Source organism: Schistocerca piceifrons, chromosome 2 (genome assembly GCF_021461385.2).
Source record: "Schistocerca piceifrons isolate TAMUIC-IGC-003096 chromosome 2, iqSchPice1.1, whole genome shotgun sequence".
In the NCBI taxonomy this organism is placed as follows: Eukaryota; Metazoa; Arthropoda; class Insecta; order Orthoptera; family Acrididae; genus Schistocerca; species Schistocerca piceifrons.
Window position 1 is genome coordinate 142,024,845 of NC_060139.1, and position 14,742 is coordinate 142,039,586.

At 44.7% G+C, this 14,742-nt stretch overlaps 1 protein-coding gene across 1 annotated transcript in view; it reads left to right on the plus strand.

Moving 5' to 3' along the window:
- The window catches only part of LOC124775198, a 159,442-nt gene that overhangs the window by 36,990 nt on the left and 107,710 nt on the right, over positions 1–14,742 (plus strand). The window contains exon 2 of the mRNA XM_047250037.1: positions 443–773. Coding sequence (XP_047105993.1) covers positions 443–773 — 331 coding nt within the window. The remainder of the gene's footprint in view (positions 1–442; positions 774–14,742) is intronic.

Below are 14,742 nucleotides of genomic sequence, written 5' to 3' on the forward strand. Positions count from 1 at the left end.
AGAAGTATTATCGTTGTATTTGTACGTTATCTCTATCCATAGATAATGAGGCAGCAGTCTGGAACGATATGGCACGAAAGAGATATAGTCACCGGTCACGGAGAAATACATTCGTCCTCTCAAGCCACAGTTGTGACTGGCCGTGGGAGTGACCATAAAAATTTAAGAGGACGAGAGTAACGCTAACAGTACTGTTCAGCGCTACACCGAAGCAGGGTACGACTGTCTTCTGACGAAGGTATTTGGAGTAGCACTGCTGTTCTGGAGGAAAAGAAAATGTACTCTCAGGTTTTCTACTCTCTGGCGCTGTTAAACTTATCAAACTGTACGAGGTGTAGCGCTTTTCCCGCTCTGCCGGAAACCGATGAAGAATTGTTCAAAGCAGAATTGGGACATCTGACGCGTGACGTTCTGTCGCTGTACTTCAACTATACGTGCGTAGCGACAGTAACGGAAGGCGGAGACTCGGTGGTGAGCGACGTGGCTGTCGGCACGTCGTCGGTGCGGCTGTCTGGGGCGCTGGAGCAGCGACTGCTGGTGTTCGCGCTGGACGCCGACTGCCTGGGGGCGGTGGTGCAGCGCCGGGACGCCGCGGGGGCCGTGGCGGCGTTGCTGGCGGCGACGCGAGAGGCCTCCAGGCGGGCGGTCCGGCGCCTTCTTGTGCTGCCGGTGGCTCGGTGGGCGCCCGTCGACACAACCGCACTCTTCGCTCTGGAGGACATCAAACTAGCACCAGACATCGTAGTGGCTAGGCTCGTGGAAGAGAGCGATAGGTAACTAAACTACGTGATAAGTTACATCTGTCGCATGCTCGGAGATACCGTGGTGTCACGAAAAGTCCAATTCGCGGCTAGGGTCAGACCATTCGATTCCAACGACACTTATGATACGAATTACTGCCCCAGACACCATGTGTACCTGACCGGGGGGGGGGGTTCGTTTCCCATAAGAGCCATCTAGTTCTGGAGCTTCAGCAGCAGTTTCTTGCATTAGTCTCTTCGTTCTGACCTCCGCCTTCCTCCGTTGAACTCTTCCGTCAGCTTACCAGAGGAGGAAGGTGCCGGAATCTTAAGATAAGGCTGAACATCTTTATAGGCCTATAGTAAGCAGATCCCTCTGTATATCGGCCATATGTACGTTTGCTTCTCCCAATTATTGGGGAATATCCTCGTACCATAATCGTCTATGCTGACAACTCAGATACTGATGAGCACATCAGTTTTTCCTTCACACTCTCTAGGGGGCTGTGAACAACATTCACAACCGGCCGGATGTGTTGTTAGAATATCTTTAGTGGCCGTTAAACAAGCCCTCTGTTACGTGTAGGCCTCACGGGATTAGCCGAGCGGTCTACGGCGCTGAAGTCATGGACTGTGCCGCTGGTCCCGGAGGGGGTTCGAGTCCTCCCTCGGGCGTAGGTATGTATGTTTGTCGTTAGGATAATTTAAGTACTGTGTATGTTTAGGGACTGATGACCTTAGCAGTTAAATTGGGGTTGGGTTGTTTGGGGGAAAGAGACCAAACTGTGAGGTCATCGGTCTTATCGGATTAAGGAAGGACGGGGAAAGAAGCCGGCCGTGCCCTTTAAAGGAACCATCCCGGCATTTGCCTGGAGCGATTTAGGGAAATCATGGAAAACCTAAATCAGGATGGCCGGACTCAGGATTGAACCGTCGTCCTCCCGAATGCGAGTCCTGTGTGCTAACCACTGCGCCATCTCGCTCGGTGCAGCAGTTAAGTCCCGTAAGATTAGACACAAATGTTTTTGGTTAAGTGTACACTTGCAATCTGTAGTAACTCTCCAAGCATCCTCCACGCCATAAACCAATGCGTCATCGGAACCAGATGGTTTTGCAATACACGATCGTCCTCGTCACGACGATACTGGGAGCCCGATTGTTTCCTTCTAAGACGCAAGTCATGCAGGGATCCTGAAGACCAATTATAAATGGATCCTACTGAGCTGGAAACCACGAAAGCGAGCAGATTGGGATTCGAGTTGCGGGCGACACAGTGTCTTTATCTTTTGAAAGACTGGAACAAAGAACAAGCAATGTATCGCCAAGGGGTCCACGACTGTATGGCATTTTTCCCGTCGCCTCCTTAAAGAGAATTTAGCGTCATTTACCGAAGTACATGTCAGTTATTCTTGGCTGTCTCCTGGTTACAATCTGAGGCGACAGGATCCACCCCATTGTTATTCCAACCCAACTCTTTAGGTGGTCCATCTCGTCATAGAGCGACCCATCTTCATTGTTTTGCAGCGAACAGTCTTGACACCTCTTTAACTCTACTGCTAGGGGACTACTTCCAAGGGGCGGATCTGTTTTACCTTATGTTCGTGCGAGTGGTTTGTATAATTCATAATCTTATCTCCTCTTTTACCATTCTGTGATGTTCGCGCTCAGCCAGCATTTACGGTGAAATGGGGGGGGGGGGGGGGGCGGCTGACGGGCCTTTTTTCCTGGAAGAGGCTAGGCGCTATTGGCCGGTTGTGGACGCTCGGGCCTGATGGTGGAGAGGAGAATGGAGGGAAGGGTTATCTCCGGCTGCTTCACTACGTGACACCTTTCCTATCTCATTGTTGCAGTTCCTCACCGCTCACCTTCTCTCTAGTTCCTTCCCCTTTCTACGTGGCACTCTGCCTCACAAGATGTCGCAAAGCTGAAATTGGCAGTCGACGAATTTGTTTCTCCTCTAAACCTTTAGGCTTCAATTATTAACTGACAACAAAGATGTTTAGCCTCTCTGAACCTCCATAAAAATTCATATACTGCTTCGTAGACATACGCGGAAACATAACAACCACCCCCCCCCCCTCCTCCCACCTAGATTACGATCTCAGTTCTGCAAAGAAGAGACTCCACAAGTTCTTCGGGTAAGCCATATCCAGGTGAAGTCAGTGATTGATGTTTAGATTCAGCATAAATAAGCAGCTATGAGGTTGTTGACTGCTACGATTGACATGGTGCTCCTAATAGTCGTAGGTATTTTCTACGGGCCAGGCGAGAAGCTATTCAAAGCCAGTGTGGCTGTGAAATCAAGAACTTCAGACTTCACAAAACATCCACAGCATGGGAGGCAGAAGATTTGTTGACGGAACTAAAGTTGTGAGAGGTGGTACAGAGTAGTGCCGCTGGACGTTACCTACACCCTAGACGCCGAGCCAGAGTTAACGGCTCATCTTGCATTCGGTGAAATCGGCAGCGTGCATCTTTTGAAAAGAGGACATACCGCTACGCCCACAGGCAGATACTGTCCTATTTCTCAGTTGTCTGGCCGACTGAAAACGTGTTGATTTATATCCCACAGTCAGCAATGGCTCTTAGCGAGGTAAACTAACTCCATCCGAAACATGCCATGAAGGTCGAACGGCACCGACCGGCCGCCGTGTCATCCTCAGTCCACAGGAGGTGTCGATGGATGAGGATACGGAGGGGCATGTGGTCAGCATACCGCTCTCCCGGCTGTATTTAGCTTTTACAACACCGGAGCAGCTACTTCTGAAAACAAGTAGCTCCTCAGTTTGCCTCACAAGAGCTGAATGCACCCGGCTTGCCAACAGCGCTCGGCAGATTTCGAGGGTTACCCATCCAAGTGCTAGCCCAGTCTGACAGTGCTTAACTTCGGTGATATGACGGGAATCGGTGTTACCACTGCGGCAAGGCCGTTGGCCCTTAGCGAGGTACCCAGTTCCTAAAGTCCGCTGCATACAGTTCCCTTCGCAACGTTCGTCGGAAAGTTGTTCAGATATTCATTCTCTCACACCAGTAATCCTTGTCGTGTTTCAAACCGACAGTCTTTGAAAAGTGTGGCATTCTACTCCGGAACACGTCGGCGAGAATCTTTTTGCCATTACGTTTCTTAAGTTGTGTTACGTGGCTCCGAGGGGTACACCATTTCCGACATGAGCAGGTCCAGATGCGATAGGTGTTCTCTGCATACTATTACGACTGCACAGCGGCTCTTCTTACTGACCTGATTGCATAAAACCACTGTCACGTATATAGAATTTTTCTGTCGTGAATTACACCATCGCTGGTGGGTCACACGCTCGTTAGATTGCAAGTCAATATCATTTACAGCGCTCTAGTGCTATTTTCATTTCTTTACTAAAGCATTTATTTGTCGTTGCGGCCTTGAGTCTGAAAACTGGTTTGACTGTGTTCGCTAAACTACTTTACCCTGAGAAAGCGGCCTCATCTCTGAGTAACTACTACAGCCTACAAGGGATGGTCGAAAATTCGAAAAAAGAAACAAAAAAAAAACACAATAATTTGCCCAATACGGCGAACAAACAGCGTTGGCATTCAAATCAGCTACCAGTCGACTCTGAATGGAAAAGACAAGACTTGTATGGTTTCCAAAGGAATGTTATACCATTATTCCTGCAAAATAGTGGCAAGTTAGATAATGATTATGGAGGCGGATGGTGATCATGATTGTTCTCTACAAAACGGAGTACAAATGCTCAGTACTGTTGAGATATGATGACTGAGTTGGTCAGTGGAGACACGACAATACACTCTGTACCATGGGATGAACCTGCCAGCCAAAATGGTCACATAATTCTTGACAGTAATGTAACCTTGCAGAGTTACCAAGGCCCCATACAATACGACGATACGGCTGCCGAAATCATAATTCACTCTTGTGACGTAAAGTCAGCCAGAGTTGGTAACAGGGTGTGACAACGCTCATCCGACCAAGTGACTTTCTTCCACTGATTCATAGACCAGGTTTTTTGGCTTCGGCATCACTACTTCTTCGTTTTGGAATTACGGTTCGTCCTTCAGTTCCTTGCTTATGGATCTCCCTTCATAATATTTAGGAGCTGAAAGGGTTCACGACTGTTACAGTGCATTTCTCAGTGATTTTTACTGAAGTCCTTCTGCTGTTTTTTGGCACAATCAATGACAGTCTGTCACGATCACTCAACACACACTTCGGTTCGCGTTGTGATTTATCGGATTACGTTTTCCCGCTTTCCCTGGATGCGGTACAAATCTTCGATACGGTGTCTTTTGAAACACCAAAATATTCGGCTATTTGTTGCGGAGGCAGCCACCATACTAGGACCAACAATCTGCCTACGTTCGAATTCACTTACCTCCGAAATAACGAAAACTACGCAAAGCACTGACCTGGACTGTCACTTGCCACATGAGGAGGACTTTGCACAGCTGCTCTTCCAGTCCATTTCCTTAGCACCCTTCTCCGCTCGAAAAGTGGAACTTGGGATAGGCGCCACAGCACACCTATCAATGGCGAGGCGTGTTCGCCCCATCAGCGCGATCTCGCCACCGTGGGAAAACAAAAGCAAAAAACAGGATCTACTCTTTAACATCGGTTGGGAGAGACACCTTCCCCACAATAACGTCACCTACGGTCGAGTTTCTTGGTCAGATCTCTTAAGACGCTATCTACATCCTGAGCCTGTACTCCTACTCGCCGAAAATAGCATTCTGTATACCATCACATCAATGGCGTGTTACTGCCTTCCATCGGCAGACGCTCTACGTTGTCCGGATGATGGGCTGGCATTTTTATCGCCGTAACTGCCTCCCACCGCAATGCCCTGGACGATCCACGCAAACTAAACCTGTTCTGCATCTTTCTCCAAATTGTGAGTTCCCTGCCCATATATGAAAGGCAGAGGAGGAAGTAAGTTACTCTGACCTGTCCACGGATAGAGGTGTTTCCATCAGGATAGACAGCAAACCAACACCGACACGAAAACTCAGGTATACCTACCAATGCCGCGAGCACAAGAGGAAAATATGAATTGACTGGATAATTCAGTACGAAAAAAGAGATGAATACCTAATAGCAATGAGGAATTGGAATGCGACTGTGGGGAAGAAGCAGAAGAAACGGGTACGGAAAAATAGGAGCTTGGTTGAGGGAATGACATCTTTCTTCTCTGCAGTAAAGTTCAACTGGTGACACAGAATCACAAAAGGAGGAGGTAGACCTTGAAAGTCCTGGAGATACGGGAAGTTTGCTGATAGATTACATCATGTTCAGACATAGATTCCGAAATCAGATGTTGACTGTAAGACATACCCAGCAGCAGATATAAGATCAGATCACATTGTACTAATGATGAAGTGTAGCTTGAAATTTGAGAGACTAGTCAGGAAGAATCAGTGCGCAGGGAAGCGGGATACGAAAGTTCTAAGCAGTGAGGACATACGCTTGAAGTTCTCTTAGACTATAGACTCAGCGACAGTGAATAGCTCGTGGGAAGTTCAGCTGAAGAGAAATAGACATCTCTAAAAAGAGCAATCACAGAAGGGGGAAAGAAAAACATTGATAAAAGGAAGGTAAGTGCAAGAAATCTTTAGTAACAGAAGAAATAAGGAAGTAAAAAAACGTTCGTGGACATTCAGGAACACAGAAATGCGTCACCTAGGAATGAAATAAATAGCAAGTGCAGGGAAACTAAGGCGAAATGGCTATATAAAAAACGTGGAAAAATAAAAGGAGAAATGATTCTCGGAAGGGGCGACTCAGCATATACAAATGTCAGAACAGCCTCCGGAGAAATTAGAAGCAAAGCCGATAACATTAAGAATGCAATGGCAATTGCACAGCTAAATGCAGACGAGAGAACGCATTCGTGGAAAGAGTACACTGAATGTCCCTATGAGGGTGAGGACTGCGCTGATGACGTGATACAAGAAGAAATAGGAGTCGTCAGTATTAGAATCACAATTTAAAAGAACTTTGGAGGACTTAAGAACAAAGCCGGCCGAAGTGGCCGTGCGGTTAAAGGCGCTGCAGTCTGGAACCGCAAGACCGCTACGGTCGCAGGTTCGAATCCTGCCTCGGGTATGGATGTTTGTGATGTCCTTAGTTTAGTTAGGTTTAACTAGTTCTAAGTTCTAGGGGACTAATGACCTCAGCAGTTGAGTCCCATAGTGCTCAGAGCCATTTGACTTAAGAACAAATAACGCGGAAGGTAAAGATAATATTGCATTGATATATTTAAAATCATTGTGGGCTGTGTCAACAAAGCGATTTTTCACGGCTGCGTAGAGAATATATGAGCCCTGCAATAGGCCATCAGGCTTTCGGGAATATATCGTTCACACAACTCTGAAAACAGCAAGAGCCGATAGGTGCGAGAATTATCGCGCAGTCGGTTTAACAACAGCTCATGCATCGAAGATTATACCCAGAATAACATAATGGACAACCGAAAAGAAAACTGAGTAACTGTTAGATGATTATTAGTTTGTCTTGAGGAAAGGTAAAGGTACCAGAGAGCCAGTGGAAGCAAGACTGAAGAAAAATCAAAACATGTTCACAAGATCTGTCAACCTAGAAAAAGCGTTTGACAGTGTAAAATGGTGAAAGATGTTCGAAATTCTGATAAAAGCTCTGGTACAACACGCACAAGAACTAAGATGCAGCAATAAGAGTGGATTAAAAAGGATGTGAGGCAAGGAGGTAGTCTTCCGTCCCTACTGTTCACTCTATACGTCGAAGAAGCAATAAGGGACATAAAAGAATGGTTCAAATGTGGGATTAAAATTCAAAGTGAAAGGATATGAGGGATAAGAATCTTTGAGGACATTGCTACCCTCAGTGTAAATGAAGAATTACTGCATGTGTCGAATGGAACGAACAGGCTAATAAGTACAGAATACGAATTGAGATTAAATCGGAGAAAGACAGAAGTTATGAGATGTAGCAAAAATAAGAAACGCTAGAAACTTAACATCAGAGATGAGGATCACGAAGCAGATGAAGTTAAGGAAATCTGATATGTAGGCAGCAAAATAACCCATGACGGACGAAACAAGGAGGACATAAAAAGCATACTAGCACTGTCAGAAAAGGGCATTCCTGGCCAAGAGAAGTCAACTAGTATCAAACATAGACTTTCGTTTGAGGAAGTAGTTTCTGAGAATGTACGTTTGGTGCACAGCATTGCATTGTTGTGAAAGAAGGACTGTAATAAAACGGGAAAAGAACAAAATCGAAGCATATGAGATGTGGTCCTACAGAAGAATTTGGAAAATTAGATTGACTGATAATAAATGAAGAGTTTCTCCACGGAATCAACGAGGAAAGGAATGTACGGGAAACACTGACAGGAGGAAGGGACATGGTGACAGGTCAACTGTTAAGTCATCAGGGAGTAACTCACATGTACTGTAGCTGTAGGGAGCTGTAGAGGGTAGAAACCGTAGAGGAAGACAGAGATGGGAATGCATCCTGGATAACTGAGGACGCAGGTTGCAATTGCTACCATGAGGTGAGAAGGTTAGTGGAAGCTGCGAAAAAGGGAATACTGCCCTCGCCGGCCACCATTCGTGGAAGAATTCATCTTCCCAGCATCCGTTTGCGTGGATGCAGGCTTGTTGGGACACTAACATCGCCTGGTACAACAAGAAACATAACGATATGTTTGGATATATTCACGCTACAACCTGGATGATGTCGTACCTATTACATTTGTAATTGATGATTTTGTAGGATAAACATATTATCAAATAGATGTCATGTGCTCTGAAGCCTTATTATCAACATTTTTCGCCGAACTACATGGTCCCAAACACTTTTACTGGCGCCAGTTTTGTACTGTGCCGTCATTTCTGACAAAAGTTTGCACCTGTCCCACTTTACAGTGCAGGCAAGGTTCCGGCATCCACATTCCATGGTGCGTGGACGTACATCACCTTTTCGCCTACATTTTGTTTCACCTTCCTTCATCCACTTTCCCTCAACACTCACGAGAGCAGCACACCAACATCTGACCAGCTTCGCTGTTTCAGAGATCCTCCTTCCAAGGTGTAAGGGTATAATAACTTGCTCTTTGTGAAAGTAGTTTAGGCCATTGGGTTTCATCATTTGAAGCCTTATCGTTTCTAGAATGATTCATCTTTCGGCTCTGCTGAGTTAATAACCTTCCTTACTGCATCACGTGCCCAAACCGCCCAAATCTTTAATAATTACTAGCTGCTTGCCCATGACTATGCTTGTATATCAGTAATTTTGTTGTAATGATTGATACTGAGTAGCTAAGCTACTGTACTTGCTATAATCTCAGCTGCCCTGACGTGTCTGTCAGTTTCACGAATTATAGCCCAGGAAGCGTAACTCTGTTCCCCACTGCTCCTATGCCCCATTGCACGACACAGAAGTTTGTGTAGTGACACTGCCGAGCGGTGCATACGGAAGGAAGTGGGTAGTAGCGCATATAATGTGGACATTATTCGACAAATTTAATATTTTTCGCCACACACTGTGTTGACTGATGTGAAGAAGGGTGTTCTATCCCCTATTTCAAAATGGTTCAAATGGTTCAAATGGCTCTGAGCACTATGGGACTTAACATCTGAGGTCATCAGTCCCCTCGAACTTAGAAACACACACATCCATGCCCGAGGCAGGATTCGAACCAGCGACCGTAGCAGTCGCGCGGTTCCCCATCCCCTATTTCATACTCTGAGTGTTACTTTGTATATTATTATTCTTAACTTTGTAAAGTATCCTATGACCTTCCTCTGCGTTTAAGCAATCTGCATACCAAATTCAATCGAAATCGCTTCAGCAGTTTAATCGTGAAAACGCAACATAAGGATATATATGTGCTTATAATAATATTTGTATGGAAACATGGATTGAACACGTTGATGATTGTATAAGCATTGTATTCATCACATTGAATCGTGTTATGTAGGACATATGATCAATAAAAACATTTTCACGAATGCGATACAATTCAAATGTCAAAGCGTAAACTCCTTTCTCGAAGAAGCATTATATTGCAATATGCTTTTCTTCTGTGAGCTGAGTTTGAGGAAATAAACCTATATGTAGGCGTAAGCTAAGTTCGAGTTACCTGTGAAAACATCCCAAAAATTCGTTTACTAGGTTTGGAGATTAGTGTAGTAAAAGAATTAACAGACACAGTGGTTTTAGGTAGAGCTTTAAATCACTAGAGATGGGATTTTTATATTACCTGTGAAAACATAAGGAAAATTCGTCTACATGTTGTGGAGATTAGCATGTTCAAACAGACTGCCAGGCAGACAAATCAGTTTCATGGTTTTATTTTTAGTATTATTGTGAGATGTGGTAGTGCAGGCCGCTTCCACTTTTGCAGTGGGCAGTACTCACGATACTTTGGCTCTTCAGTGCAGTGAACTTTATATATCTGTCACTGGTAGGAGTACTGATCTGTGCACGTACAAATACTCCATAAAATACTCTGATGAAGTAATTTACTGTTTATAGGCAATTGATTTTTAACCACGACACTTATGGAGAACCTTACTTGCTGTAACTTACTCTATGCACCCAGTTAGTTTACAGGAAGTCATTACGCATTACCTGCGTTTATCGATGCTGCTTTGAAGAATTCACTCTATGAAATGGTTGCGGAAAGTTTGATCGATTCAGCCTTGTAGATCTCCCCTCACTGCAAATATCCACTACAAGGTGTGTCTTCCTACAGTGAGTTTCTAAAACAGCAATGGATGGCACAACATGCAAAGCATAGGAGCGAATTATATCATAGTGAAATCAAATGACACCAGTACTTGAAGGCTGTGCTCCTCAGACGACCAAAACACACAAGAAAGTGTCATCAAAGGAAATGACACGGTAGTTACTGATGTTTCTTACCACAAAGCGTAATTTTTTCCCTGCGTTCCGGTTAGGAAAACCATTACACCACCTAAGTTTCTGTGCTCAGAAAGCTCAACTATGGAAAAGTCTGATACTCTCTTTAGGTGCTGTAACTGAAGCGCAGAGATTAGTCACTAAAAAAAGAAGACCCTTGATGACTTGATTACTTTTAAAAAATCTTTAATTATAGAGACTCTTTGCATTGTCACATTGCATAACATCTGAAAAAATTCATTCACACAATTTTCTGTAACACTGGATAACTGGAATTACCTGTGAATAACGTTGTCCCACATTTATTTTAGTGATATTTGTATTTCAAGTGCGTTAAACAGATCTTTGCCAGGTTCTGTTCCCCTGATATTTGACGAGTACGTTTGCCATTTTCTTCGCTCTTACTTCCGTCCTTTACTTTTGCTCCACATATTGTGCACTAATATGTAATGCTTTAAATAACATTGTTGGCAGTTTCAATGCACTTTTTTTTATTTTTGGTGTTATCATCAGTAGCGGCATGTAGGCACCTTACGCATACACCGGGTGTAAGCGATAGCTGTAGCCGATACCTGCTTATAATGTACCTAGGTTGACGAACAATTCAATATAGTACACTTGCAACGTATAGTGGAGGGAAACGACCACAAATACGGTAATACGAATCAGAGATTTTCAGTAGTACCTCGCTCTCTTACGCAACTATTTTAGTCGGCTGTTTCATGAACATTGATAATTTCGACTTTTCCGCGAGGGTAATGAAAGAAAAAGAACTGTCGTTGTGCATAAGCTAATTACGTTTTCAATTCGATCTGAACTTAACCTTTAAAACCACAATAGCTTCGCAGTAGCAACGACAGGCAAACAAAAAGATTGCATTTCATATATCATACTGTTCAAATTCACAATACTTGGCTACAAAATTTACACACACGTAATTTTTACATTTTGAATGAGCAAGAAAGAAGTTTTTAATTTTCAAGGACGATTTTACCCAAAATCTCGCATGGCGACCATACGCTGTAGCACAGGTGGATTTTGAAGGCCAATTAGAAGCTCTTTCCTGGCTTGACAGATTGTGACTATCATGCCTCGACTTTAAACAACATCATTCTAGTACGATATGACAAGTTATAGTTTACACCCTGTACACAGGCTGTTTCACATCTCCTACTACAGGAATCCAGGTGGTGTGGAGGGGACTTAGTAGATGTTTAATAATAAGCCCACGTCTGGAAAAGTACTGTGTCGATGTAAAATATGTTTGAATAGTGGAACACTTTCAAATCTCGCGCTCCACAGCACACAGAGGACACCACCTGTGAGCTCTACAGGAGCCCTGGGCATGGCCAATACTTAGAGTAGCCGTCGGGCTCTCTTCTACGTGAGAGTCTTGCGCGTCCGTGGAGGGTCATGGTCAGTCCTCCAATATGCGAACGTACCATTGTCTCGAAGTCGTTCTTATAGCCAAACTACACTGAATAGCCAAAGAAACTGGTACGCTTGCCTAATATCTGTAGGAACCCCGCGAGCACACAGAAGCGCCGCAGCTCGACGTGGCATGGACTCGACTAATTTCTGAAGTGGTGTTGGGGGGAAATGACACTATGAATGCTGCAGGGATGCCCATTATCCGTAAGAATACGACAGGGTGGTGATCTCTTCTGAACGGCTCGTTGCGAGGCATCCCAGGTATGCTCAATAATGTTCAATTCTGGGGAGTCTGTGGCCAGCGGAAGTGCTTAAACTAAGAAGAGTGTTGCTGGAGCCACTGTAACAATTCTGGACGTGTGGGTGTCACACTGTCCTGCTGGAATTGCCCAACTTCGTTGGAATGGGCAATGGACATGAATGGATGAGGTGATCAAACAGGATGCTTACGTACGTGTTACCTACCAGAGCCTCCATCAGCTTGAACAGTCCCCTGCTGACATGTAGGGTCCATCGATTCATGAGGTTGTCTCCACACCCGTATATGTCCGTCCGCTCGATACAATTTGAAGTTAGACTAGTCCGACCAGTCAAATGTCGTTGTTGCCGAGCCCAGTCGAGGCATAAGGTTTTGTGTCGTGAAATCATCTAAGGTACATAGGTGAGTATTCGGCTCCGAAAGCCCATAGCGGTGATGTTTAGTTGAATGGTTCACACGTTGACGCTTTTTGATGGCCCAGCATTGAGATCTGCAGCAATTTGCGGAAAGGTTGCACTTGTGTCACACTCAACGATTCTCTTCAGTTGTCAATGGTCCCGTTCTTGCAGGATCTTTTCCCGGCCACAGTGATGTCGGAGATTTGAGTTTTTACCAAATTCCTGATATTCACGGTACACTCGTGAAGTGGTCATAGGGAAAAAATCCCCATTTCATCGCTACCTCGGAGATGCCGTGACCCTTTGCTGCTGCGCCGACAATAACACCACTTTTAAACTCATTAAATCCTCGTCAATAAAATTTTTCTGAGTTTGTGACCGAATTGTCAATACGTAAAGCTACCGACATTTCGATCACTGTTGAAAGTGACTTTCTTCAGGGTGTTTTTGATTACAAACCCAGAAAAAAGTTATTGAGTGTGACGATGGCCGCGGAAGCCTAAATTTATATTCACTTATATCTTGATAACCTGCTATTGTAGCAGCAGTCACCGATCTAACAATTGCGCCAGGCAATTGTCTTATATAGGCGTTGCTGACCAGAGAGCCCTATTTTGCCAGTTTACATATCTCTGTTTTTGAATACGCATGCGTATACCAGATTATTTGCCGCTTCGGTGTAAAACGGTATGTGATGTCATAATTACACCAAGGACTGACGACATAGCCCTCTCTTCTGTGTACCTTGAACGGGGGATTTTATGTTCAAACGGTTAATAAATGGACATTGGTTCCTTATCAAAACTTTATTTACTAAGTCCTTTCCACAACCATAGAAGTCTGCAAGAGAAATTGAGCTTCCTGTGTACACTGTCTGACAAAAAACTGAAATGTCCAGAACGGAAGACGTTTGTGGACCTTGATTGTCACGGGAGCATCTGAACATTACACAGGCAGTTCATAGCGACACGTGCCATATGTGAATGAGCATTGTCATGTTGGAAAAAGGCACCACGATTGTTGGGTCCGCTATAGCACTGACACAATCAAGGAAGGACAGAAGTTGCGATGGCCGGTGAAAGGAGTCCAAAAGGATCTGTACATAACACTTTCAAATTAATAAAACACTATTTCTAACAAGGACGAAACTCAACTTCTCGTTATGAAGTGGAGTGATGTGCTTCCTGTGCCTCCTACAAGCAATTATTTTACACTCTATTACTACTGGCAGAACACAGGCTAGGTACCATATTCCTGTTACTCACTACTAATGCTTTCGAAGCCTGCGACCAAATTGGGTGCGACCAGCGACCGTTTGCTGGTTAAGGCAGCGTTAACTGTGGGCGCTGAACTGTGTCTCCCTAGAAGTGTGGCTCTTCCCGCTCTTTCCATTGGCGAGCGGTCAGCCATTTTCATAGGTGTTTATCACAGAATGAACACCTTTGCTAAGCAACCGTTACACTCGTAGGAAAATTACTTCAGCTAAATAAACATATCTAACGAGGTATGCACATTAGTACAAGATGTTCTACATCTAGAAACACTGAGAGTTTTGCACGGAGACGGAAGAATAGTAACAAATATTAACAAATATCTAGCGAACGCGGAAGCCACAAAAGCTGAAAATCAAAGACAAAGAGCTCGCGGTGCAGAAGGTATTAGGAAGCGTGGCAGCTAATTACCAGTGCTATTCAATTTGAGTGCGAAGGTGAAATAGAGAAGCCGGCAGCGGTGGCCGAGCGGTTCTAGGTGCTTCAGTCCGGAATCGCGCTGCTGCTACGGTTGCAGGTTCGAATCCTGCCTCGGGCATGGATGTGTGTGATGACTTTAGGTTAGTTTGGTTTAACTAGTTCTAACTCTAGGGGACTGATGACCTCAGATGTTAAGTCCCATAGTGCTTAGAGCCATTTATTGCAATAGAGAAAGTGAAACTGAATTCCAGCGCAGGACGAAATGAGGAAGGGAGAAACAAACAGGCTACATAGATATAGCCTATCCAACAGTTAGGCATTGTCA